General features: G+C 41.8%; 1 protein-coding gene across 6 annotated transcripts in view; it reads right to left on the bottom strand.

Moving 5' to 3' along the window:
* Nucleotides 1-27,046, bottom strand: part of PCDH15 (protocadherin related 15) — a 1,335,873-nt gene that overhangs the window by 448,478 nt on the left and 860,349 nt on the right. For all 6 annotated transcript variants that reach the window (XM_073353680.2, XM_073353679.2, XM_073353690.2 and 3 more), the window contains one exon: nt 8,643-8,762. In XM_073353680.2, coding sequence (XP_073209781.1) covers nt 8,643-8,762 — 120 coding nt within the window. The remainder of the gene's footprint in view (nt 1-8,642; nt 8,763-27,046) is intronic.

Raw genomic sequence — 27,046 nt, 5'->3', positions numbered from 1 at the left:
GATAGGCGCAAGTGAACTGTTCCTACAAAGAACAGTCTGACAAGGAAGAGAAAGACAGATCCTGAGGGAGTGCCTGAAAGTAATTGCAGCTTTCCCTGGTTTCCAGGGACTGTATGTCCCAGGGAAAGATAAACATGCATATAGACACTCTATTGTCTTAAGATCTGTTTTGTTTGAAATTCTTTATTTAGAACCAAACAATACCCATCAGAAAGTCATCAAGTAGAGTATCTCTGATCATAGCTCTTGGAGGGAACAAAACTGCAGATATTGAACCTAAGTTAGGCCTGCTGAGGTAATTATGGTTAACACTTGAGGACTACAATCCAAGATCCAATTTGAGAGTGGTAGAATCATGTGATTCCACCCTGAGGGAGACACTGGCTTGAGGCCTGAGAGAGGGAAGAAACCAGACGTGGAGTTAGTCCAGTAATTGTGATTATGATAGCAGATTTTCCCCTGAAACAGAATTCTCCATCCTTTTCCTCCATGGTGATCTACTTTTAGACTAAAATAATATTTAGAGATCTACCATGCAACCTAAGTTTGTGCAAGATGATGGCTCCTTACTAAATACACTGAGTAACATAGCTAGTCAGGAATTTTCTAATTGTTCTTTGGCAAGAAAATGCCTATTTGTCAAAACAAACTTTTTGCAGGAGATTTTGTCAGGAAAGAATGTGGTGTGGGTCTTGCTGTCTACCCCAGTTGTTTAGGTATTTGCCTGGAATATGGAAGATCCACAATCATGTACCTGCTCTGCCTGATTTGAAGCAAGGACTTGAACCTGGGTCTCCCACACCGAGACAAGCACCCTAAAATTAGGCTACAAAGTCAGTGCGTCTCTTTCTCACTCTCTCCTGTTGGAGCTGTTCCAGTTTGTATAAATAATTACATATTTATTCAATGAGTATTCACTGGGCCAGAGGTAGATTCTGGGTCCTGGTGGTTAGCGCACTTGCCTGGGATGTAGGAGACCCAGGTTCAAGTCTTTGCTCCAAATCAGGCAGAGCAGGTTTCTTTTACAATACAATCATCAAGCTTTCAGTCACCAAATAGTAGCAGTACGTTGAGCAGACATCTTCACTGAACTATACCCAATGGCAGATTTTTTTTCAAGATGATTGATTAATTAATTGCAATACAATGGACTGCTGACAGCTCTGAGTTATACTTATTAGATTTTGGCCACATTGTTGTGGGATCCTTCCAAACAGAGCACACATACGATCAAAGAAACTAAAATACATTGCAGGTAAAATGGAGTCATATGGAGAAAGATCTTTTAAAATCTTAAACACAAAGCATCCTTCCCCATATTACTGTGGTGCATTATATTCCAGGAGACACGTATAACAACAATTTTGTTTTTAAAGTAACTTTTTACACAGTGATTCAATGCAAAAAGTGCAAGGCATTGGAAAAACAAGCCCTCATGTGATAGAAAGACCTTTCAGCAATAATTCGTACAATGTACTAATGTGCTATAACAGCAACTTTCTCCTTTTATTATTTTTTCCTTCAAGGTAAAATAATGATCACCATGGGGGAAGTAGATGAAAATGTTTACCATGTGTAAAAATCACTTAATTTATTAATATTTTCAGTGGGATAATTTTGCACCATTTTCTTGAAGGAAAAAAAACGTATTCCCATAGAAGTACTGTAGTGCAATATCGTTATCTTGAAAGTGCAACTTACAAATGTAGAATTATTATTTTTTACATAATTGCACTCAGAAACAAAACAATGTAAAACGTTAGAGCTTACAAGTCGAAGCATGAAGGGGCACGAATGTTTAGCATATCCTGCACATAAATACCGTGCAATGCTGGCTACAACCGTGCCAAGTGAACACATGTTCTCACTTTCAGGTGACATTATAAATAAGACACAGGCAGCATTATCTTCTGTAAATGTAAACAAACTTGTTTGTCTTAGTAATTGGCAGAACAAGAAGTGGGGCTGAGTGGACTTTTATGAGGTGAATTGAAAAACACCACTTCTTTTATTTATCTTTTTGATAGTGCAAATATTTGTAATAAAAATAATAATATAAAGTGAGCACTGTATACTTTGTATTCTGTGTTGTAATTGAAATCAATATTTGAAAATGTAGAAAAACGTCCAAAAATATTTATAATAAATTTAAATTAGTATTCTATTATTAACAGTGTGATTAAAACTGTGATTAATCACGACTTTTTAAAAATTTAATTTGTTTTGTATTAATCGCATGCATTAACTGTGATTAATTGAGAGCCCAAATTTAAACAATATGAAGAAGTTAGAGAAAGGGATTTGCAAATATCAGAATACTCCAGATCAGCTTTTACTGAAAGAAGAGGACCAGATCCTGATCCTAGATATGGCCCCTTTGCAGGGCTTCAATAGATGCAAAGGGGTAAGGAGTGCTCTAAATTACAGCTGTGATGTAACACCCCCTAAAAATATTATTATGCCAGCTGGAAATTGGAGTGCAGTGAGGCAATCTCTTTATAACAAGGAGCCAAAAGAAGATGGTCCTAGTCATTTTCCCACCCACAGTGAAAAATCTTTCTGGCCTTCCCCACCCTCCACATCAAAGCAAACAAATGCTGGTACATTAATTTAGCATTTCCTGAAAGATGATGAATGGACAATGTCCTACCCCCAACCCCCAGAACTTGCCGTGCTCAGAGCTGTCTAGGCTGGCTCTATGCCAGCTAGCTCGCACACCAGTCGAATCCTCATGTCTGTTTAATGCACTTTTACAAACCCTTTGTAAGGAAGAACAAAAATTACACTTAAAGCACATAGTTATAGGAATCATGGGGCTGATAATGGAAGAGACACTATGCTTTAAGTAAACAGGGGAAAGGGAAAAAGAGCTTAGTAGTACTTGATAATAGCACAAATACAACTACTTTTAAGATCCAGTTTGCTGTAAATCAGTGGACTTGCTCTTCCTTGATACTAGTGTAACAGAGCAGAACTGCATCAGGGTGTTTAAAATGAAGTTGCAAAAGGAAACAAAAATAATTTTCTTCTGAGAATTTGAAACATCAAAGTAGAGCATTAAATCATGAACGCATGCTCTCAAATGGACTGCAGGCTGTATTCAATAAGATTATCTGCCATCATCTCGCAGTGTGGGGTAGCGGACTAAAATTGGATTATCAGGACTAATACTTTGATTCACAACTAAGAAACAATTTTAAATGTTCTTTTTTTATTCCCCACCAGAATAAATTAATTTTGGGGAGGCGTCTTTAAAAGGAAAATTGATAAAATTACTTACAGTACACCCTAATATTTTTTTCTATCAACACAATTATATTTAGGTTTATGTGAGACGAGGCAAGGCCAGATGGCTACAGTGAAGTAATCCTGTTGGGATCCAGGAGGTGAGCGGGCTTCTGCCTGCCCACTACTAAAGGACCTCCCCACAGCCTAAGGGGATGATCCACAGGTCCGGATTCCAAATAAATATGGGGGAAAACTAATGATAAAACAGGAATGGGAGTGAGATCACGGGGCAAAACAAAGGGAACCAGACAGGGACACAGAGCAGAGAACCCTGGACAGCGCTCACTGCCCTCAAAGGTGTCAAAGGACCCAGCGGATGTTGCCCAGAGGAACTCTGCCCGGATGTATGAACGGACTGAGGAGTGTAAATAGGCCCAACAGTTGCAGGAAACCCCATCGGCCAACCTCCTCTCCCTGGTTTTGTAGATGACCATTTTGGCCAGGGCTAGGAGGAGGTTGACAAGGAGGTACCGCGACTTTGTGGGGCCATGGATATGGAGTGCGTATCTGAACAGGTGAGGGGAAAAGTGCAACCAAAAAGTAAGAACAGATCTAAAAGGAGCCGGAACAGGGGCTGCAAACTGGCGCACACCAGGTACATGTGAGCCAGGGTCTACCTCATGCCACAAAAGGGGTAGGTGTCCAGGAGGGGAGTGAACTACGCCAAGTACATGCCCATGCTCACGGCTCCATGAAGGAGCCACCAGCTGATGTCCCTGGCGGGACCAGGATGGAACATAGGCTGGCCCAACGGGGCTCCTCACCCTCCAGAGGTGGCAAGAGGTCCCGACACTTTGTGTCAGGGTGGACACGAGGGTGAGGGCATGAAGAGTGTGGAGCACAAGTGTGCACAGATGTTTTCTTGGTGCGGTCTGGAACTGAACCGGCTGCAAGTCGTGCAGCCAGTTCACGATAAAGGGGTGGTGTTAGGATATAGATATTCAGGCCTGTCGGTAAAGGCCCGTACTCGAAGAATTTAGGTGTATTCTTATCACTTGGCTAGTTATAGACGTATAAAAGAAAATCAAAATTACTGTCTGCTGGTGTAAGGTCCTTCTCTTACTGTGACTGAGGCCCTGTTCTTAGGCTAAGGCCTTTGGATAAGCAGCAGAGGCAGCCATAAGCTGGGAAGCGACCGGTCACATCCTCACATTCCAAACTAGTCACATTGAAATAAGGTGCTATTGGGCTGTTAGGAATACAATCCTGTCCTGATAGTGCCTATCACCGCCAGAGAAAGGGAAGTGCCTAGAAAATGTAAAAGGAAACTTAGTTTGATAGCATCCTGTCTGGCAAGAACTCACTTATCAAAAGCTGGGATGTGAAATCTTCACTTCTGTATTGTTTTGTCACTATAGTTCCCACTTTGCTATTGTTTGTCTGTATAATCTCTGTCTGGTTTTGTGATTGTTCCTGTCTGCTGTATAATTAATTTTGCTGGGTGTAAACTAATTAAGGTGGTGGGATATAATTGGTTACATAATCATGTTACAATACGTTAGGATTGATTAGTTAAATTTCAGGAAAATGATTGGCTAAGGTATATCTAAGCAGAACTCAAGTTTTACTATATAGTCTGCAGTCAATCAGGAAGGGGGTGGGTGTGTGGGTAGGGGAAATGGGAACAGGGAAAGGGGGTAAGGAAATTGGAATCATGTTTTGCTAAAGGGGGAAATGGGAACAGGGAATGGGGGTAAGGAAATTGGAACCATGTTTGGCTAAGGGCAGGAAATGGGAACAGGGACACAGGTAAGGCTCTGTGGTGTCAGAGCTGGGAAGGGGGACACTAAGGAAGGAAACGGGAATCATTCTTGCTGGAAGTTCACCCCAATAAACATCGAATTGTTTGCACCTTTGGACTTCGGGTATTGTTGCTCTCTGTTCATGCGAGAAGGACCAGGGAAGTAAGTGGGTGAAGGAAAAAGCCCCCTAACAGGTGGGATGGCCAGGTAGGTCCACGGGACAGGGGCCCGATGAAAAGGTCTGGAGGGCCTGGGGTGTGGGTGGACGGGGCATGCCCTCTCGTAGGACCCAATCGAGGAAAACGCGAGCAGTGGGCGGTAAAGCGGCCCTGACTTCCTGAAGTACGCACTAGGGCGTATCAGGCCTGGAGAGCCCCATGCGCTGAGTGAGTGCTTCAGGGGATCCAGCTGGTCTCCGATTCTGGTGACTTCTGCCAGGATCAACCTCTGGCGCACCGAGGGGGACTCCGCCACCTGCACATGGAGCTGGGGGTTGTGTAGCAGGGGCTCCACGAGGAGATCCACCCTCTCGGCAGCCGAAACCAGTTTCCAGGTCCGGAGGAGGTCCTGGTAGAAGGGGTCTTTGTAGCCCAGCGGGAGAGGGCTAACAACGGAGAGGGGTTTCCCCAGGGCAGAGAGGGTGGGTACCAGGGCAGCACTGGGAAGGAAGGGAGGGACAGAGGTCAGGACCAGTCGGATGCCCAGTTCTTCCAGCAGCTCCAAGGGGATGAACACCCCCCCCCAAGCCCTTTACTACCGCCTTCTGGGCGACGGCCTCCAGCGCCAGGAAGACAACTACCTTCCTGTACATTTTGGAGGCCACCACGATGGCCATGGGCCCCACCACCCTCACCAATGCCTGCACGTAGGTCTCCAACGCCCGTCCACGTAGGGACGAGGCGGGCACCAGGAGGCAACGGACACCGTGATTTCTGGTCAAGGTAGGGAAGGGGACCCGGCCACCAGAGATGGAAGCGGAGGTGGTCACCAGGGGAGGTGACATAGCGGCGGGTGGGGGGGCGAGAGAGGGGCACCTGCAGAGCTGGTGGAGGGAGCAAAGGGGAGGGATGCCACAGCCGCTGGTGGGGCTGCAGAAGAGGGGGCAGCACCTACTGTGGAGGGCTTTGCCTTTTTGGCAGGGTCCTTACCATTCTTTTTTCCCTGGCCTTTCCCGCTGGCTGGGCCCCCCCCCCGAGTCGGAGGGGGCAACGGACATGGCAGCAATGGAGTCTATCTCTGTACCCACCACTGCCGGTACCACAGCGGGGGCGGTAGCAGGTGGTTTGGCAGTGGCGGTCGATGTGGGAGCCACAGGGGACGATGGGGGGGCAGATGGAGGAGGGGCAGTGGGGGCTGCTTGAGGGTTCCCACCCACCTTATCCCCCACCATAACAAGCGCAGATGGAGGACAAACACCGGAGGGAGGGTATCAAAGGGGAAAACAGGGTGACCACTCCTCCCCGCTAGGCTGCAGGCAGGGGAGGAGGGCACCGGGAGGGGAGGGCTGGATGGTGGGGCTATCAAGGACTTGGGGAGGTTCAGTCACCAAAACAGGATGGGATTCTGGCTCCTCTAGCTACACTAGGGGAGGGGGAGGTTATAATAGCATTGGAGGAGTGCAGTGACACAGGGGTTCAAACAAAAAAGGGGAGGGGCACAAGCACATGGGAAGGGGGCATGGGCGCATGAAACAAGGGGCTCATCAGGGCAGGGGACCCCAGCAAGGGGCGGGGGGGACAACCAAGCTGGAGGTAGGACAAGGAAACCAAGGGGCTAGCTTCAGAGGCTGGGTGGGACAAACAACACTGCAGAGGGAAAAGCGTGGGGCACGGAAACAAACTGAAGCTGCTGAGGGGCTGGGGCAAAAGAGGGGGGCAAAGGGCTACAAAGGGAAAGGGAGAAACTGCTGCAGGAAAAGGGGGGTGTCAGTCCAAGGGGGAGGCACTTGTGCCCACGTGTGCTTGCAAAAAAAGTCAATGGTTGCTGGCTGCTGCTTCAGGTCCAAATAGTGGAAACAGGGTGTGGCAAGCCAAGCAAGCAGCTGACTCCTTGAGGCAGGAGCTGAGGCAGATGGTAAGCAGCCAGTGGGGGTGATGGAGGGGGCAGCAATGGTGGTGGTGGGGACTATGGGGGGACACAGATGGACCAGGGGCAGGCTCCACACCACACCCCCTGTGTTCCCACAAACACAGTCAAGACCACCACCACAAGAGCACAGATTGAAAGTTACTCAGTCCTTGAAGGCCCCCTCCACAGTGGTCTGCAGAGGCTCTGCATGCTCCCCCAGCAGAAGATGGTCCCCTTCCTCCTCCTCCTCAAGGCTCCAGCAGCTCCCAGGCAGCAACAGGAGCTCCAGCAGGCAGTCTGGTGGCCAGGCAGGAAGGACCTCTCACTTGGTGATGGTGTCCACAGCAACAGCCCCTCACTCCCCCCCTCTGCGGAGTGGGCCAGCTGCTCCCCTCAAGGGGCTGCAGCAGGAACAGCAACAACTGGGAAGGGGGGGGGGTCCAGCATCCAGGTAGCAGGGGGGTTGTCTGGCCCAGCCAGGGGAGTAGCTGGAGCAGGAGCAGAGCTGAGAGCCTAGGGCCTAGCAGCAGCAACAGCAGCCTCCCACCTCCCTCCAAATGAGAGGACTATAGTAAAGTAATGGGAGACAGAGATAGTAGCCACAGGCTAAACAAATCCCTGTTACCAGAATAAGCAAATGGCAGCTGCTCCAGGTCAATTAAAACACCTGGGGCCAAATAAGATCTTTCCAGAAGGCAGGGAGGACAGCTAGGTTGATTGGGACACCTGAATCCAAGCAGGGGCTGGCTGAAATTAGTTGAAAGCCTCCCAGTTAGGCAGGTGGGTGTGCATGTCAGGAGCTGTAGGAAGAAGTTATGCTGTTAGAGGGGCTGAGCAGTATACACCATATCAGCCACAAGGAAGGAGGCCCTGAGGTAAGGGTGAAGTGGAGCCTGAGGAAGTGGGGACTGCTGTAGGGAAGTAGCCCAAGGAATTGTATGCGTCCTGTTTCTAAAAATTCAGCTACCATAGCTGATACTATTAGGGTCCCTGGGCTGGTGCCCGGAGTAGAGGGTGGGCCCGGGCTTCTCCCTTTACCCCCGATGAATCACTGAGACTAGGAGACAACAGAGACGGCAAGGGAGGATAGCTTCTCCTCGCCTCCCTCGCTGACTTATGATGAAAATGGCTCAGTAGGCTGTGACCCTTGACTCTAGAGAGAGAAGGACTACGTGGAAGGTCACAGTGAGCCTCTGAGGCTAGCGAAATCCACCAGGAAATGTGGGACCCACAGAGACAAGGACAGAGCTTTGTCACAATTTTATTATTTATATATTCATCTATCGATAGATAGATGAATTAAATTACTCATTGTGGATTGAAAATGTATGACAAATAAGAGTGACCACTGTGAGTTAAGCAACTGCCAGGGAGGGTTACTAACTAAATGACCCAAAATAAGAAAAAATTATTAATGGTCTTTACTGTAAGAGACAGATAGCAGGAAAGGTAAACTAAGCTCTCTTTTAAAAAAAAAAAAAAAAAAAGAACATACATGCTAGTTTTGTACAGTGGGCGTGTGCTGAAAAGAAGAACTTCACTTACCGGGTCATTAGGATTGTACTGGATGACATACTCTATCTGGCCATTGGGACCATCGTCTATGTCCATGGCACCACTGTTCCCAGAGAATCCTGTGAAGATTGTGGTTCCAACTGGCGTTAACTACAACAAAAACAAAAAGAATATACATACTTCAAAAACACTTGGAAACTACTGAAAAAAATGAGAGAGAGAGAGGCTGCTATTCCCTCTCTCACAACATTTTGTGCCTAACAGTTCAAAGAAAATATGGGGATAAGTTATAGGCCCAATACTTTCAGTCTCTGGTTTAGATCATGTTATTTCCCTGAAAGAGGATTAAAACCATAGATGGGGTTGACTTAGATAACTTCCATGCATCAATACAGTAATCTCTTTGTTGACATACTTTTGAGTTAAGGGCCAACAAGCTTTGGAAAGAAAGAGAAAAGAAGAAAGGATAAGAGAGGACAAAAGAGAAAATAAACAATTGCCTCCCTCTTCAGATTGGGGAAGCGTAAACAAAGATGACAATTAAAAAAATTAAATATCAATTTATTGTACAATGCATTTCATGAAAATGTTGAAAGTACAATGCAAGATAAATGATATATATGCACGTAAAACAGAATATTTATAGCTTTAATAAACATATATAAGAAAAAAGATTTTAATACTCTAAACAGATATTCTGAAACTCAACAGAGTTCTTGCTACTGTGGTACAAAAGCAATGACAATGTTTCACCATGTTTTGCTAGGGACAATTTTATACCCCATACATTGGTTTTGAAAATACTGTTTTCCAACAGTAGTTGAGCAGTTAGGGTGAATTCCTGGCCCTGTTGAAGTCAATTGCAGAACTCCCATTGAGTTCAGTGGAGTCAGAATGTCATCCTTAATGTTCGGAGTTAGACATACTAGAAACAAAACCAAAATAAATAAACCAAACCCCTAATTTGGGCTGTAAATAGAAACAGAATATTATTTCTGATTAGAAATTAATCACCACTAACTGCATTATTGGACCAATTCCTGCTCTCTTGCAAAACTCTAGAAAACAGGATATGTCCAGAGGATACCACCTGGAGTCAGGGGAACAGAATTCCCTGTTCAGGAAAGAGAGCATCAGAGCGGCACTCTAGCTCACCGTTAGCTGTAGTAGTAGCGAGTGCCCCAACACGCTCATTAGATGGAGTTTTAGTCACTGTTTCACCGCCACAACTCCCCAGCCATGCTGCTGTTAAGACAAAGCTGAGGGGCCAGAAAGTAGTTCTCCTCGGAACATAGGGCCCAACACAATGACAGTTTTATTGCTTTTCAGACTTTGCATGCAAGCAAAAAGAGGAAAGGATTTGTCCCACAGAGTTTATTAAAAAATAAACATTTCTGTAATAAATGCAGAATATAATAGCCACATTACATAGTTAACATCACACAACAATAATTAATATCTTCCAACTTGCATTGTTTCTCCTGTATCCTTGGTTTGATTTTTAAAACTTGTTATTTAGGAAGTTTAGATTTCTGTAATCAGTATTTTCAGAGCTAACAATTAAGCTCTGGAATAAAACCCATTTCTTTGCAAAGTCTTGTTTCGGAGAACAGTGTGTACTGTATATTTTTCTTAATGCCAATCTGCATTATATATACTTAAACCATAACTATATATTTTTTTGCTACCAACTTGATTTGCCTGCCAGTGTCCTAGGCTGTAAAAATACTACCCATGCTATAGAAGTTGTGAATAAGAGAGTTGACGTCCCCCTCAGTTCCTATTAATTGCTTTCTTACATCATTCTCCATGGAGTTCATTACCTTATGCTTTGCACCCAAGACTCATTGCCTTAAATCTCTTTTACAAGAGCAAACTTAAAAAAAATTAGGGAAACAATTGTCCCAGAAACTTGGATGAAGTTGTATAAAATTAGAGCTAAATGCCTAAACCAAGTTGGATATTTTACTGTTTTACTATTAAGAACAGTATTTTTCAGGATTCTTGCCTATTTTGTTAAACAGGCTATAAAGAAATAGAGAAAATAATCAAAAGACTTCAGATATTTTATGGTGAAATGTGACTATTTATTTATTAAAATAAAATATTTGAGATCAGTCATTGAAAAGATATTTGATTTTCACAATAAGTTAGATGTATTGTTTCAAGGAGATGTTCATTCTAGTGTTTGGTCTGAGGGTCACTATATGATGGCGAATGCTCTCTTACTTACCTACACACAGTCAGAATGGTAAAAAGCTGCAGAGCTCCCTGGAAAAAAGAGGAGGAAATGACACCGATGATGAGATGTATATGCCCATAAAGGGTTAGCAAGGAGAGGGTTAAGCACTCGATAAAATGCAGGATTTGTCAGCATAGCACTGAGCTGGGACAGCTATGATGAGGTAAGTAATTTCATGGTACTCTATAAGAGAGCGACTTTCTCAGATTTGGACTTGACTTCAAGAGCCAGACACACTCAGCAGAGGGAAACAATTACTAGCTGGAAAACAAATTATAGCTGTCCAAAGCCACCCCCTTCAACTGTGTGAGAACAAGAACATAAAATTGGAAAGAAAAGAGTCAGCAAGCAAAAGGTAACTAAGGCAGAACTTGTAAATAAGTGCAGACCACATTATAAAAGGGTGGAAAGATTCTGATTCAGATCAACAGAGGGGCTAGGATTCTAGCTCCTGGAGTCAAGAGTTTACACAAGAATCTCAGTTTTTCTTTCTTTCTTTCTTTTTAAAGCTGATTCAAGGCCAGATTTTTAAATGTATTTAGGTGCTTAAAGATGCAAATAGGCACCAAACTGGATTTTCAAAAGTCCTACATGCATATAGTGGGAGCTAGGCATCTAGGAGGCTATCTGCATCTTTAGGTGCCTACATACTTTTAAAAATCTGGCAGTCAATGAAGAAAGTATAGATCATTTAACTCTACTCTGAATACAAGGGAGATTGGGATAGTCCTCTAGATGAGGAGCTACGAGCAGCTAAGCCTAAGGACAAGGGTATGGTTCATACAGTGTTACTTTATTAACAACATTGATTCCAAAATGAGGCATCAGAAAGGGTGACATTTTTTCTTCAGAGTTGTACGGTTTTTTTGCAGTTAGGTTGGACCTCTACCCACGTTAGAATACAAAAATACCCATACTGGGTCAGACAAACAGTTCATCTAGCCCACTATTCTGTCTTCCCACAATGGCCTTGCCAGACATTTCAGAGGGAATGAACTGAACAAGGCAATATCAAGTGATCCAACCCAGTTTCTGACAGAGGGCCGGTCTACACTACCACTTAACTTGATGTAATTTACATTGCTTGGGGTGTGAAAAGGAGACCCCACTGAACGGCATAAGCTACATCGACTTAAGCGCTGTCCACACCAGCACTATGATATTTGGAGATGTTCTCCCGCTGACTTAGCTTCCACCTCTCATGGAAGTGGAGTAATTTTGATGACTAGAGAGCACTCTCCCATCAGCATAGCGTGTCTTCATCAGACGTGCTGCAGCTGAGCCTAGTGCACTAGTGTAGACTTGCCCAGAGGTTTAGGGACACTCAGATCATTAGGTTGTGTCTCTGACCATCCTAGCTAATAGTCATTGATAGATAAGTTCATGGAGGATAGCTCCAACTATTTTTTGAACTCAGTTATACTTTTGGCCTTCACAACATTCCATGTTTAACTTCTCATTTGGAAGCTGTTCCATCTTCCTAAACATTTTCCCCCCTTTCTCTTTACAGTTCTAATTCATCTTTTTTGAGATGGGGAGACCGGAACTGCATACTGTATGCACGGTGTGGTAATACCATTGATTTAATACAGTGGCACTGCAATATCTTCTGTCTTATTTTCTATCCTTTTCCTAATGATGCCTAATATGTTAGCTTTTTGACTGCTACTGCACATGCAGTGGATGTTTTCAGAGAACTATGCATGATGTTTCCAAACTCTCTCTCAAGTGGTAACAGCTAATTTAGACCCAAACATTTTGTATTTTGCATGTTTAGTTGGGACTATATTTTCCAAAGTCATTACTTTGCAATTATAAACATTGAATTTCATCTGCTATTTTTTGCGCAGTCACCCAGTTTTGTGAGATCACTTTAACTCTTGGCAGTCAGCTTTGGATTTAACTATCATAAGTAATTTTGTATTGTTTGCAAACTTTTGTCACCTCACTGTTTATCCCCCTTTTCTAGATCATGTATGAATATATTGAACAGTCCTGGTCCCAGTACAGATCCTTGGGGGATTCCACTATTTATCTCTCTCCCTTGTGAAAACTGACCATTTACTCCTACCCTTTGTTTTCTGTCTTTTAACCAGTTACTGATCCCTGAGAGGACCTTCTCTCTTATCCCATGACTGCTTACTTTGCTTAAGAGTCTTTGGTGAGGGACCTTGTCAAAGACTCTCAAACTCCAAGTACACTGTATCCACTGGATCACCCTTGTCCACATGCTTGTTGAACCCCTCGAAGAATTCTAATAGATTGGTGAGGCATGACTTCCCTTTACAACAGCCATGTTGACTCTTCCCCAGCATATTATTTTTGTTTATGTGTCTGAGAATTCTGTTCTTTACTGTAGTCCACCAGTTTGCTTGGTACTGAAAATAGGCTTATGGCCTACAATTGCCAGGATCGCCTCTGGAGCCATTTAAAAATTGTGTTACATTAGTTATCCTTCAGTCACCTAGTGCAGAGGTTGATTTAAGCAATAGGTTACGTAACACAGTAATTCTGCAATTTCATATTTGAGTTCCTTCAGAACTCTTAAATGAATACCATCTGGTCCTGGTGACTTATTACTGCATAATTTATCAATTACATAACAGACTTCTACAATGTGATCCCAGATCATTTATCTTGAACCACAGCCATGCAACCGAAAGAAACTGCCATTCCAGCATGCAACGCTCCATGTTTTTAAGTCACAAAGCGGAATCTTATGCTGGATCCTGTAGCCTCTATAGAACATACCAATATTAATCAGTAGTGGTGGCTGTTATTTGTTTAGTACACAGTAAGTTGCTAATGAAGCCCTCACTTAGACAAAGCTTTGTGGTCACTGCTTTACACATTGGAAATGGTCATAAAATCTGTACCTATCTCATCATTTATTTTACTATGTTTGTAGTTCTGTGAGTGCAAGTTGTCAGTGTATTAAGGGGAGATGATGTGACATTTTGTATTTCTTAAGGATATTATTTAGATAGGCTTGTTACATCTCTGAATTCTCTGGCCCCTGAAAAACAAACGTCATTGACAATGCTAACTTTCAAACAAGTAGTGCATTTCATTTTCCTTGTGTGTGTTTCTTTCAAGAAAGTCATACAAAAGTTATTAAAAAAAATTGGCAATACAGTCACCATCACACTTTTTAAACTTGTCATTTGCAGGTCATTAACATCCCCATCAGATTCCCTATAAGAAGTCCATGAATACCATAGTACCATTAATCAGGCAAAAGGTAAAATTCTGAAGATTTTAATGGTGATCACAGCGAATTCAATTCTCTCTCCTTGTTCTTATAGTATTAAATAAAAATCCATTTTGGACTTAAGGTGGAAGGGTGATGAGAATAAAAATTCACAGAATAAGATGAAGGATTCTATCAGTTTAAACCATATTGTTGAGTTATACTCAAACTGACATAGTTGTGTAAATGGAAAATGTAAAAGGAACCCACTTTCCAAAAGGAATGATTTGGTACTATAAAATGAATTACAGTTGCATGTTATAACTGCAAAGGTCAAAGCCTGCAGCCCTGATTTATTCTAGATATAACGCATTAAATCAGTACAGATTTGCTGACCTTCATGAATTTAGCAATGTGCATTCCATTAGTCTGCCAGCTTGATATTTTTGATTCAAAAGGTGCTATTGGACATCTCCTCACTTCTGGCCTTAGAGTATATTTATTCTTTTTCTCTTCCTTTTCTCTGCATTTTGTTCTATACAATATGAATAAATTAGAAAGGAGATTGAACCAAAATCCTGCATTTGAACACCCTCTGAACTTTAGGAAAATTTCAATATGGATTCAAACTTTAGGACTGCCCCAAACCCCTCGTCAAAATTTCTTCAGACTTTGGATCAATTTACATTAAGATCTGGACTACAAGTCTCATGTGCACTGCACGAATGAACTTGATGAAGAGGAGAAATTAATATAGTCCATTAGAGACTGGCACAGTATAGACAAAAGTTGTACCAGCTTTTTACAGACAGATCTGAAATGCAGTAAGGTATTATAAGTAGGCACTACCATTTTTATTGAGTTTTATGCTGAAGGGACTAGACTGCGATCACAACAATCATTTGATCTCTTCAGTATAAAGACGAGCTGCCTCAGCCACAGTTCAGCTTTTAAAGGGTGCTTTGAGGGCTGATCCAACTCCCACGGGGAAGCTGGAACTGGGCATGAATGATACTTCATTCAGGGAAAACCTTGTAGGAAGAGTACATATATTAAGGTATTCTTATTTATTGAATAGATCTCACTTTTGACCTAACAAACAGGCAAAATTACATAGGAATACTTACTGCACCTCTCATTAAAGGAGACATTACAGAGTATCTGATTCCTAATTAGACAATTCTATCTTCAAGATAAAGATCTTTAAATTTGGTTTTCTGGTGTCCATATGTTACAAAGTAATACCCAAAGCAGAAACCAAATAGATAATGTTTTATTAAGAGGATATGTCACATCAGACCCTGAAATACAGAAACAATTCCAGAGAGCAACTTTCCTGTAAAGAGCGCCAAAATAGCAATTTGATATAACAGTAGGTGGTTATGTGGAAATATATTCTATTCTAAACATATACTGCAGAAACTAGGGAAAAAATCTTTCCTCCAGAAATTCACAGCCACATGCTTACTGCTTAACAAACAGTAATGGATTTTGTATAGCAAATGGCAATGCTATATCATGATAATAGGCAACCAATATATGTTTTGGTAATCAGTCCAGAGATGATATATGGGATGTTCTTATGACCTCTTTTGTCATAAAAAATTGCTTTCATACCAATTTCCTTCAGACAGTATACTGTAAAATAGCTTGTGAACTACTGGCCTTTCCCTAGGGTAGAGAATATTAGGGAAAGCTGGTTCTAAAAACTACCAACTCCTTCTACTTATTACTTCGGCAGAAAAAAAAAAAACCTGGAAGCTCAGTATAGTACATAAAATGTGACTGTATATGTTAATTTTTTTCAGATTGACAGCTGAATTAAGGTGTTGGAAGATGGATGCTCAGTCTCTAACGAATAACAGATCCTTTATTATTTTGAGCACAAAATCAACCACACCATTTTTATGTAAAACACTGTGTATTTAAGTTTGCCTCAAAGACATTTGATACAGGTCTCTGCAAAACCAGCCTGCTCACATCTCTGCTCTCAGTTCATCCTTCTCGATGCCTCATCCATCATTTATTTCAAACTTTCCTTCTTTCTGCTTGCATTTTCTCACTGTTATTTGAATGTCTTCTTCCTTTTGGCCTCACTTCTGGTGGGCAAACCTCTCTCTCTCCAAAAATTTCTTCCCTGAAGCCTTTCTAAAGTGACCACTGCAATAGGACGACATCACCTCAAACTCATGCTAACCCCCCTTGATCAGGACACACAAGAGAGTGAGGCCATTAGAGCTGGCCATTAAACAAAAGTTCTCCTTTGCCAAAAATGAGGTTTTAACATTTGCTTTTATTCTGCATTGCAATAAACTAGACTTTTAAAAAACTCTCTAAAACAATCAGAGAGGGAGATACTCCCTTAGAGACACTAGCTTAGCCAAACCTCCACTATTCAATTTCAGATTCAGCCAAATTGTGAATCCCTTCACTCTTCCCTGGGAAGAGGAGTGAGGGTACAGATGAGAGAAAAGTTCAAGTTTTCACTGCAAAAAGAGGTGTGTTTCTGGAATGACACTGTTAACTGAAGATAGCTTTCCTGATTTCCTGATGAAGTTTTAGTAGACACGAGGCAAAGCTAGTTTTTATCTGAATGTACTTAGTCAAGGTCAATCCTAATACTCTCCAGTTGGGGTTTACCTCATCTAATTATATTGAGGTAAAAGCTACAGTTTTCTTGCTCCACAGGCTAACAGGTCAGATGAGGTGGAGTAGCTTTCAGCCCAAAGAATGGTTGCTTTGAGATTAGAAATTCTTAAACAAATGGGGTGCTATTCACTGGAGCCCATCAGCTCTCTCAAACATATTCCCACCCCCTTTGGCCATGTGGGGTTAGAGTGGCTAGGATAATTGAAACACTGTTACACTCTGCCCAGCCCCAGATGTATCACAATCTCCAAATATGTCCTGGTGGGGAGAAAGGAAAGGGCTCTTTTGACAGATAGTGCGCACACCTACCCAATAAGGATCCTGGGGGTGGCCTATTCCCCGACCAGTCCAGTGATAAGAGCATAATAAAACATCTCCCAAACAGATTTATGAACCTATCTATAGATTTTTTTAAGTATAATCATTTTAAAATATATACGATAGTTAATACAAAAATCTCCACCAGAACAGTGTAAGAAGAGACCCTGTTCACCTCACAATGAAGCCAATGGGAGTTTTTCCATTGACTTATAATGAAAAAAGTGACTTTAGATCTTTTCAGCAAAGACAAATAATGCTGCTTGTGACACACTGTCGCTCGAAATGGCACCCTGTCACCCCCATATTCATCATTAATATATGGTTGTGAGGTTTCATGCAAAGCATGCCATGTAAGATATCACATGAAAGGTAATGATCTGCTGAAACAAGTTGTTCTGTCCAAATGTGTATATCATTAATGTGTGTTTGAAGTTATGAGATTTTTCTGTATGGTTATTACTGAAATATGTTGTAAGTTGAGAATCTCTGCTGCCAGATGGCTGTTAACCAACCATTAATCAACTCAATAGCTCAGTTGCACAAGTCCACACAATGGGGGTTTACTTGATAACTATGACTCAGCAAAGCTCACCAGGACATGTCTGGGCGAGTGTCTTCTTGGCACTTGGACAGAATATAAAATGAGGGACTGTGGCATTCTATCTTGGCCTTTCTCCTCCACCACTTATGCTGGTAGCAACAGGGCAGGTGAATGCTGAGAAGATGACAACTTCACCTGAGGAGACTGGTCTAGGTTTAAGAGGGAAACCTGTGTATTATGAACTGTAACATCCAGTGGGGTGAAAACATTGCTGATCTAAATACCACATAGTGTAATAAGGTTTAAGATTTAGATTGGCATTTATATTTTATTTTCTTTGGTGACTATTTCTGACCTTCTTACGCCTACCATTTAGTCACTTACAATCTATCTTTCCATAGTTAATACATCTGTTTTATATTTTACCTAAACATTGTATTTTGCTTGAAGTGTTTGGGAAAACTCAGCTCAGTTTACAAGGCAGGTGCATGTCCTCTCCACATTGAGGGAGGGCTGGACTGGTTAATAAACTTACACTGGCCAGGCTTCTGACCAGGGTAAGATGGTACAACTTTGGGGTGTAAGGTTGGGGAGCTGGGGGGGGGATTGGCTGGTGCCTTTCTCCATGTGATTCACGAGAGGCTTTGGGTGCCTTCATGCAATACAGCTCGGTGTGGGCTCTACCCGCTCTTGGGCTGATGGATAACAGCATCTGGCTGGGTTTGTTGCTTGTCACTAGCAAAGCATTGAGAGAGACTGCCCAGGGTGGAGAGTTAAGGGGGCACAGCAGTACCCCATTTCCAGGTTGCATCTTGGGGATCCTAGCACACTGCTCTACACTTGAAACATGTTACAATATTAGCTAAACCTCACAACAGCTCTGTACAGGAAGGTAAAGTGAAGAACAGAAAAGTTAACTGACTTCCCTATGGTGATACAAATCAGACACAGAACTGGGAGTAGAAACCATTGGACCTGACTCACAAACCTCTGTTCTAACCATCAGACATGCTTATTCTCTACCTGTAATATCTTGCAGTTATAAAAAAAAAAAGAAGCAAATTTGGTTTCTAGATATTTGAGCCGCTGGGAAGGCATTAAAATTTTCCAAAAAAGTCAGACATCAAAATAGTATTCCAAACGGATTACTGATGGCCATTGTGGATGCCTGATCTTACACTGGGTAAACTATAAACATTTGTAAAGGAAGTCTATTATCACTACTAGCAACAAGTCTGAGATTATCTGTCCTTGTGGAAAAGGCAATGTATTGTAAACAATAGCAATGATAGGAAACAAATCAAGTAAGAAATAGAAAGAAAACATATCTTGGAATTAAGAATGTGATTAAGCAAAGAGGAAACACTTACAGTAAGCCTCCTATTTCCATAGGTGAAAGTTACACAGGAAACTTTAAACATAAATAAACTTGCTGAAATTATTTATTTGTACTAGAGAGATACATTCTGATGGATATATTCATCACCTTCATAGGAAACACTGAATTGTTATTGCTCTCTTGTTATTGCTTACTATCAAAGTTAGAAAAAGAGAAGAATTTGGCACAGTGTGTCATATAGCAGAACAAAATAAGATTTACAAGTAATCATTGTGAGCTAATGCACTTTTGATGATGTATAACAGCAGAGATTAATTACTTCAATACCATATGGAAAAAGACTTGAGTAATTATATAGAAAGTGAAGAAAATTCACTTTCAATCAGAGTTCAAGACACAGTACTGCATAAATGCTGCTTTCTCTGCAAGAGAAGAATTCAAATGACATACATAGCCTTGAACACTAACCACATATTTTTTGTTTCCAAGAAGAAAAAAAATCTTCATTAATTACAAGGCACTATTCTATCCTTATTATAAAGCAGTTAACCTGGTTTTTAAATTGTATTAGCCAATAATGAATTCACTCCTTTTATATTCTAAACCAAAACTACATTAAAGGTTGAGAATTTGTAACAGCAATGTAAGGATGAAACACATTACAGGGCTGCTGAGATTCTCTCAAACCCAGGCAATATAAATCCAGATATCCAGAGTCAAGGTGACACTTAAAAGAAATACAAACATGTTAAGGTAAGAAATGAACAATTAAGGCACCCAAACAACTGCTTGGGTGACTTTGATGTTCTCCCATCAATGGACAGAGGACAGACATCCATTTTCACACTCCTAGAACTCTCCGCAGCATTTGACGTGGTTAATCATGATATCCTGCCATCCCACCTGGAGAGATGGGGCAGGGGTCCAAGGTAATGCACTAAAATGTCCTCAAGGGACATAGCTAATGAGTAATCATAGAATATCAGTGTTGGAAGGGATCTGAGGAGATCATCTAGTCCAACCCCCTGCTCAAAGCAGGACCAAGCCCCAATTTTTGCTCCAGATCATAGAATCATAGAATATCAGGGTTGGAAGGGACCCCAGAAGGTCATCTAGTCCAACCCCCTGCTCAAAGCAGGACCAATTCCCAGTTAAATCATCCCAGCCAGGGTTTTGTCAAGCCTGACCTTAAAAACCTCTAAGGAAGGAGATTCTACCACCTCCCTAGGTAACGCATTCCAGTGTTTCACCACCCTCTTAGTGAAAAAGTTTTTCCTAATATCCAATCTAAACCTTCCCCACTGCAACTTGAGACCATTACTCCTCGTTCTGTCATCTGCTACCATTGAGAACAGTCTAGAGCCATCCTCTTTGGAACCCCCTTTCAGGTAGTTGAAAGCAGCTATCAAATCCCCCCTCATTCTTCTCTTCTGCAGGCTAAACAATCCCAGCTCCCTCAGCCTCTCCTCATAACTCATGCGTTCCAGTCCCCTAATCATTTTTGTTGCCCTTCGCTGGACTCTCTCCAATTTATCCACATCCTTCTCGAAGTGTGGGGCCCAAAACTGGACACAGTACTCCAGATGAGGCCTCACCAATGTCGAATAGAGGGGAACAATCACGTCCCTCGATCTGCTCGCTATGCCCCTACTTATACATCCCAAAATGCCATTGGCCTTCTTGGCAACAAGGGCACACTGCTGACTCATATCCAGCTTCTCGTCCACTGTCACCCCTAGGTCCTTTTCCGCAGAACTGCTGCCTAGCCATTCGGTCCCTAGTCTGTAGCTGTGCATTGGGTTCTTCCGTCCTAAGTGCAGGACCCTGCACTTATCCTTATTGAACCTCATCAGATTTCTTTTGGCCCAATCCTCCAATTTGTCTAGGTCTTTCTGTATCCTATCCCTCCCCTCCAGCGTATCTACCACTCCTCCCAGTTTAGTATCATCCGCAAATTTGCTGAGAGTGCAATCCACACCATCCTCCAGATCATTTATGAAGATATTGAACAAAACCAGCCCCAGGACCGACCCTTGGGGTACTCCACTTGATACCGGCTGCCAACTAGATATGGATCCATTGATCACTACCCGTTGAGCCCGACAATCTAGCCAGCTTTCTACCCACCTTGTAGTGCATTCATCCAGCCCATACTTCCTTAACTTGCTGACAAGAATACTGTGGGAGACCGTGTCAAAAGCTTTGCTAAAGTCAAGAAACAATACATCCACTGCTTTCTCTTCATCCACAGAACCAGTAATCTCATCATAAAAGGCAATTAGATTAGTCAGGCATGACCTTCCCTTGGTGAATCCATGCTGGCTGTTCCTGATCACTTTCCTCTCATGCAAGTGCTTCAGGATTGATTCTTTGAGGACCTGCTCCATGATTTTTCCAGGGACTGAGGTGAGGCTGACTGGCCTGTAGTTCCCAGGATCCTCCTCCTTCCCTTTTTTAAAGATTGGCACTACATTAGCCTTTTTCCAGTCATCCGGGACTTCCCCGGTTCGCCACGAGTTTTCAAAGATAATGGCCAATGGCTCTGCAATCACAGCCGCCAATTCCTTCAGCACTCTCGGATGCAACTCGTCCGGCCCCATGGACTTGTGCACGTCCAGCTTTTCTAAATAGTCCCTAACCACCTCTATCTCCACAGAGGGCTGGCCATCTCTTCCCCATTTTGTGATGCCCAGCGCAGCAGTCTGGGAGCTGACCTTGTTAGTGAAAACAGAGGCAAAAAAAGCATTGAGTACATTAGCTTTTTCCACATCCTCTGTCACTAGGTTGCCTCCCTCATTCAGTAAGGGGCCCACACATTCCTTGGATTTCTTCTTGTTGCCAACATACCTGAAGAAACCCTTCTTGTTACTCTTGACATCTCTGGCTAGCTGCAGCTCCAGGTGCGATTTGGCCCTCCTGATAACATTCCTACATGCCCGAGCAATATTTTTATACTTTTCCCTGGTCATATGTCCAACCTTCCACTTCTTGTAAGCTTCTTTTTTATGTTTAAGATCTGCTAGGATTTCACCATTAAGCCAAGCTGGTCGCCTGCCATATTTACTATTCTTTCGACTCATCGGGATGGTTTGTCCCTGTAACCTCAACAGGGATTCCTTGAAATACAGCCAGCTCTCCTGGACTCCTTTCCCCTTCAAGTTAGTCCCCCAGGGGATCCTGGCCATCCGTTCCCTGAGGGAGTCGAAGTCTGCTTTCCTGAAGTCCAGGGTCCGTATCCTGCTGCTTACCTTTCTTCCCTGCATGATCCCTAAATGGCCCCCTCAAGGATTGAACTCACAACCCTGGGTTTAGCAGACCAATGCTCAAACCACTGAGCTATCCCTCCCCCCACTGATAATGATAGTTTCCTATCACTAGACCCCTCATTTGTGGAGTCCCACAATGACCAATTCTCTCGCTGGTCCTTTTCAATATTTACATAAAGCCTGTAGGTGAGCTGGCTCAAAAAGCCAGAAATATTCAGATGACATAGCTCTACATTGCATCACATAAGACAACACCACTACCACCAATATGACCAAGTACTTTGACACTATCAGGTCATGGATGAAAAACACAAAGTTGAAGCTGAACTTGAGTTAAGACAGAAGTGATGCTGGCAGGCAAAGGAAAACATTCTGAAGAGTTGGCAGCCATAGTGCAGTCACCATTGATGGAAGGTACAAAACAAATGATCTGGAGAAAGGGGTAAACAGTGAGATGGCAAAGTCTGCAGATGATACTAAACTGCTCAAGATAGTTAAGACCAAAGCAGACTGTGAAGATCTCACAAAACTAAGTGCATGGGCAACAAAATGGCAAATGAAATTTTATGTGGATAAATGTAAAGTAATGCACATTGGAAAAAATAACCCCAACTATACATACAATATGATGGGGGCTAATTTAGCTACAACTAATCAGCAGAAAGATCTTGGAGTCATCGTGGATAGTTCTCTGAAGATGTCCATGCAGTGTGCAGCAGCAGTGAAAAAAGCAAAGAGAATGTAAGGGATCATTAAAAAAGGGATAGAGAATAAGATAGAGAATATCTTATTGCCCTTATATAAATCCATGGTACACCCACATCTTGAATACTGCGTACAGATGTGGTCTTCTCATCTCAAAAAAGATATACTGGCATTAGAAAAGGTTCAAAGAAGGGCAACTAAAATGATTAGGAGTTTGGAAAGGGTCCCATATGAGGAGAGATTAAAGAGGCTAGGACTTTTCAGCTTGGAAAAGAGGAGACTAAGGGGGGATATGATAGAGCTATATAAAATCATGAGTGGTGTGGAGAAAGTGAATAAGGAAAAGTTATTTACTTGTTCTCATAATATAAGAACTCAGGGTCACCACATGAAATTAATGGGCAGCAGGTTTAAAACAAATAAAAAGAAGTTCTTCTTCACACCACGCACAGTCAACCTGTGGAACTCCTTGCCTGAGGAGGTTGTGAAGGCTAGGACTATAACAGGGTTTAAAAGGGAACTGGATAAATTCATGGAGGTTAAGTCCATTAATGGCTATTAGCCAGGATGGGTAAGGAATGGTGTCCCTAGCCTCTGTTTGTCATTTGATCATTACCTGTTAGGTTCACTCCCTCTGGGGTACCTGGCATTGGCCACTGTCAGTAGACAGGATACTGGGGTGGATGGATGACCCAGCATGGTCATTCTAATCTTTTTACGTTAACCACAATTGGTTAATTCAGTCTGTAGTTTAGGAGTACTCTTGTATTCCTTGCTGATGGTAAGCTCTCACATAGCAGCATCCATGAGTAATGCTTTCTATCATCTCCGATTAGCTAGGGAACTACATTTCATCCTGGTGGATGATGACGTGACTTCAGTTGTTCATTTCTCAGCTGGTCTATAACAATGAGATACTCTGGAGCATAAAGCCTTCAGCAATTAGGAAATTCGAACTAGTCCAGAATGCTGCAGTGTCTTTCCTCAGCAACATAGGTTTCTGCAAGCACATCAAGCCTGTCCTCCACTCTCAGTGCTGGCTTCCATAGAATTTCAAATTAAGGTCCTTATTTTCAGAAGGCTGCATGACCTGAGCCCAGGATATCTAAAACTTGGGGATGAACATCTTGGTGGAAAACTACATTCTGGCACAACAGAATTCTCTACAATAATGGTAAAGCTTGTCTGTTCAGGAGACTGAACTTTCTCAGGGGCCAGTATGAGATGTGGAACAAACTCCCTCAGAAACTAAGAATTATCACAAACCTCACCACCTTCCATGTGAAGTGGAAGGCACATTTCTTTGACTGTACTTTCTCTAACAGATACATAGCAACATGTATATTTAAAAACTAAACATTTCCCCAAAAATATAAAATAGAACAAAACCAAAATATCAAGACACTCCACTGCATATGCTTCTCTCCTAGGGAGAAGATGAGAGAACAAACACCACATGGCAGATGCTTAATGCACTACGAGAATGTGCTCAGATACTATGGTGATCAGCATGGTATATGAACCTGTAACTGAATAAAACTAACTAACTGTGCCCTGTAGTGATGCCATGCAATAACTATATGATTTTAAGGAAATTTAGTGTCTGTGGTCCAAGGTTAAACTGATTTTAAAGATACATTACTTTTTCATATTTTCCCCCTCCTGGCACAAGTACAGGGTAGTGTTTAGGATGCTGTATGAGTTAGCTATGCATTTCTTAACCTAACACATTTGGATTGCTTTTAAATTCAATCTTAAATCCAAACTTCCTGGGTTTAGAGTACTTGATTTTAGGATAATTACAGCATCTGTAATGTTTTTAGCCTTTCACATGGAGGTAAGGTTGATAACATATATTAGTAATTTAATGAAGTTTTTGTCTGGGGCTTTCCTTTTTTACACTATTAAAATGTTTCTGCACGTACTGAAGAAGAAACTGAAGATATTTCCAATTATTCTGAAAATGAGTATGAACCTTAAATTTTTTATTTTATTTTTTTTACTTTGAAGGGGAGATTCACTAGTACACCAAACGGGGGAGGGGAACAGCTAAAATAGTCTGGTAATTCAGTCCCTTAATTTGCCATTGGCTTACTGATTTAGAGGTCAGTGTTAGTAAGAATGGTGATATAGGGATAGGGGGCAGGAAGAACATAATTCCCCAAGAGCCAATGTCTCAGTTCTTTAAGAGGTCCCCTTGCACTTCTGGCTCAGTTACACGGGCAGTGCTTCCTCAATGCACAGTGGAGCCAGTACAGTGGTGCCATGGGGAGCCTTGCAAGCACTGATGTCGAAGCTATCATGCAGCCCCAAAATCTTTAAAGAGCAGCGACAGTGGGGCCAAGGATTCTACATATGAGAACTCCTGACACATGTCTAAGCTCCCTCATATCAAACAGTCATTACAATCAACAGAATTGTTGCATGTAAATTAGTTGTAGAGGAAAGTTGGTAATTGGATTATTCATCTTAGCAGGAGAGTGGGGTGGGAGGAGGTATTGTTTCATGGTCTCTGTGTATATAATGTCTTCTGCAGTTTCCACAGTATACATCCGATGAAGTGAGCTGTAGCTCACGAAAGCTCATGCTCAAATAAATTGGTTAGTCTCTAAGGTGCCACAAGTACTCCTTTTCTTTTTGCGAATACAGACTAACACGGCTGTTACTCTGAAACTTGTCACCTTAGCTGTCAATTCTTCCTCTTAAAAGTTACCTGAGTTGTTTATTAAGGCTGTTTGTACCATATACAAATCATGAGATCAACAATCATTAATAGCTTAATTACAACCTAATTTCCTCAAATATAACATAGGAGAAGATTCCAATGAATTTTGACTAGATGGATAGTTTGAAGTGTCTGCATTATTCCTTATTGCAGTCACCTAGGCCAAGAAAGACTGACATGGAAGCTACATTTTTGATTAACCCAATTTTTAATTTTAACTCAAAGATTTAGATCCTCATAAAATGTATTCTATACTCAAAGAGTAAGTACTGTAAAGTTTGGGAAAGGAAATTTTGTGTTATTCACATAAAACAAAGAGGCTGAATTCCTGACTGAAGTGAAAAACTGAACTCAAACTTTAACTATGCAGTCATGACCAGTGCCTCCATCAATTATGAACCTAGGTATTCCCAATCCCATGCTTTCAAAAATCATGAGTCAGATCTCATTATTAATTATAATAATGAAACAAAATAAATAAAATTAAATTATAATAATAATTTGGGAGTTTTTTCTTGCCTTCTGAGCCTTCAGGGTACAGGGCATGTTTTCAGACTTTTCTCTGCAACTCCAAGAGCTAGAAATCTCCCCATAGCCTTTTTTGTTCTATAAAGAGAAAGCTGAGATTCTCAAATATTAATTTGACTTCAGTTTGAGGCTTTAAGAAAAACACCAAATATCATTAAACACATGATACCATTATGAGAGCTGTCTACTCTGGAACCTACATCTTGGTATATAAACATTGCTAAAACATGAACATGATTCTGGTGCCATGGTAATAATCTTGTAAAGAGAACAATGTATTAATAATATTGTTCATTCAAAACTGAAAATTAGTAAATCTGGTGACATATTTCATAAGACATTACAGTAGGCTTTTTTAAAGTTGCAGTGAGATTTATAAAACATGCCTCACTGGAGTCTGCACTATGATAAATCCAGGCCAGATATTGGTCTGCACTTATGACCATGTTCCATTAATGGCTACATCAACCTTCACAGATACCACATCAGACTAATATTGTTGCAACCAACATAACCCCCACAAAAATTCAATGGAATATTTAAGGTAAGCCACTATAAACTATTGCCTTGACAAACATTTAATGTACATTTCTGCAGTTAGAAGTTTTCTTCATCTAAAGACATTTTTTTCAAACCAAGAATAATCCAATGTATCTTCTCCACACACCACTTTCATTGTGGGTCATACTTTCTTAGATATATGTGTGAGTATGAGAGAGAAATACTTAATTTCTCTAACCATGATTTCCTTATGTGCACATGACAGATCCAAATCATATCTACTTGTTTAGAGTCTTTTAATGACCTATTCTGAACTGTGATGTGGAAAAAAGGTTACTGCTTCTATCCAATATTGTGGCAGAAACTTTTTGTTTTGCAGTGCCGAGCACAAATATGCCACAATCACAGCCGACGCCTCTGGGAGCTA

Source organism: Lepidochelys kempii, chromosome 7 (genome assembly GCF_965140285.1).
Source record: "Lepidochelys kempii isolate rLepKem1 chromosome 7, rLepKem1.hap1, whole genome shotgun sequence".
In the NCBI taxonomy this organism is placed as follows: domain Eukaryota; kingdom Metazoa; phylum Chordata; order Testudines; family Cheloniidae; genus Lepidochelys; species Lepidochelys kempii.
The sequence above is the reverse complement of the archived record's forward strand: the minus strand, read 5'-3'. Positions and strand labels throughout refer to the sequence as shown.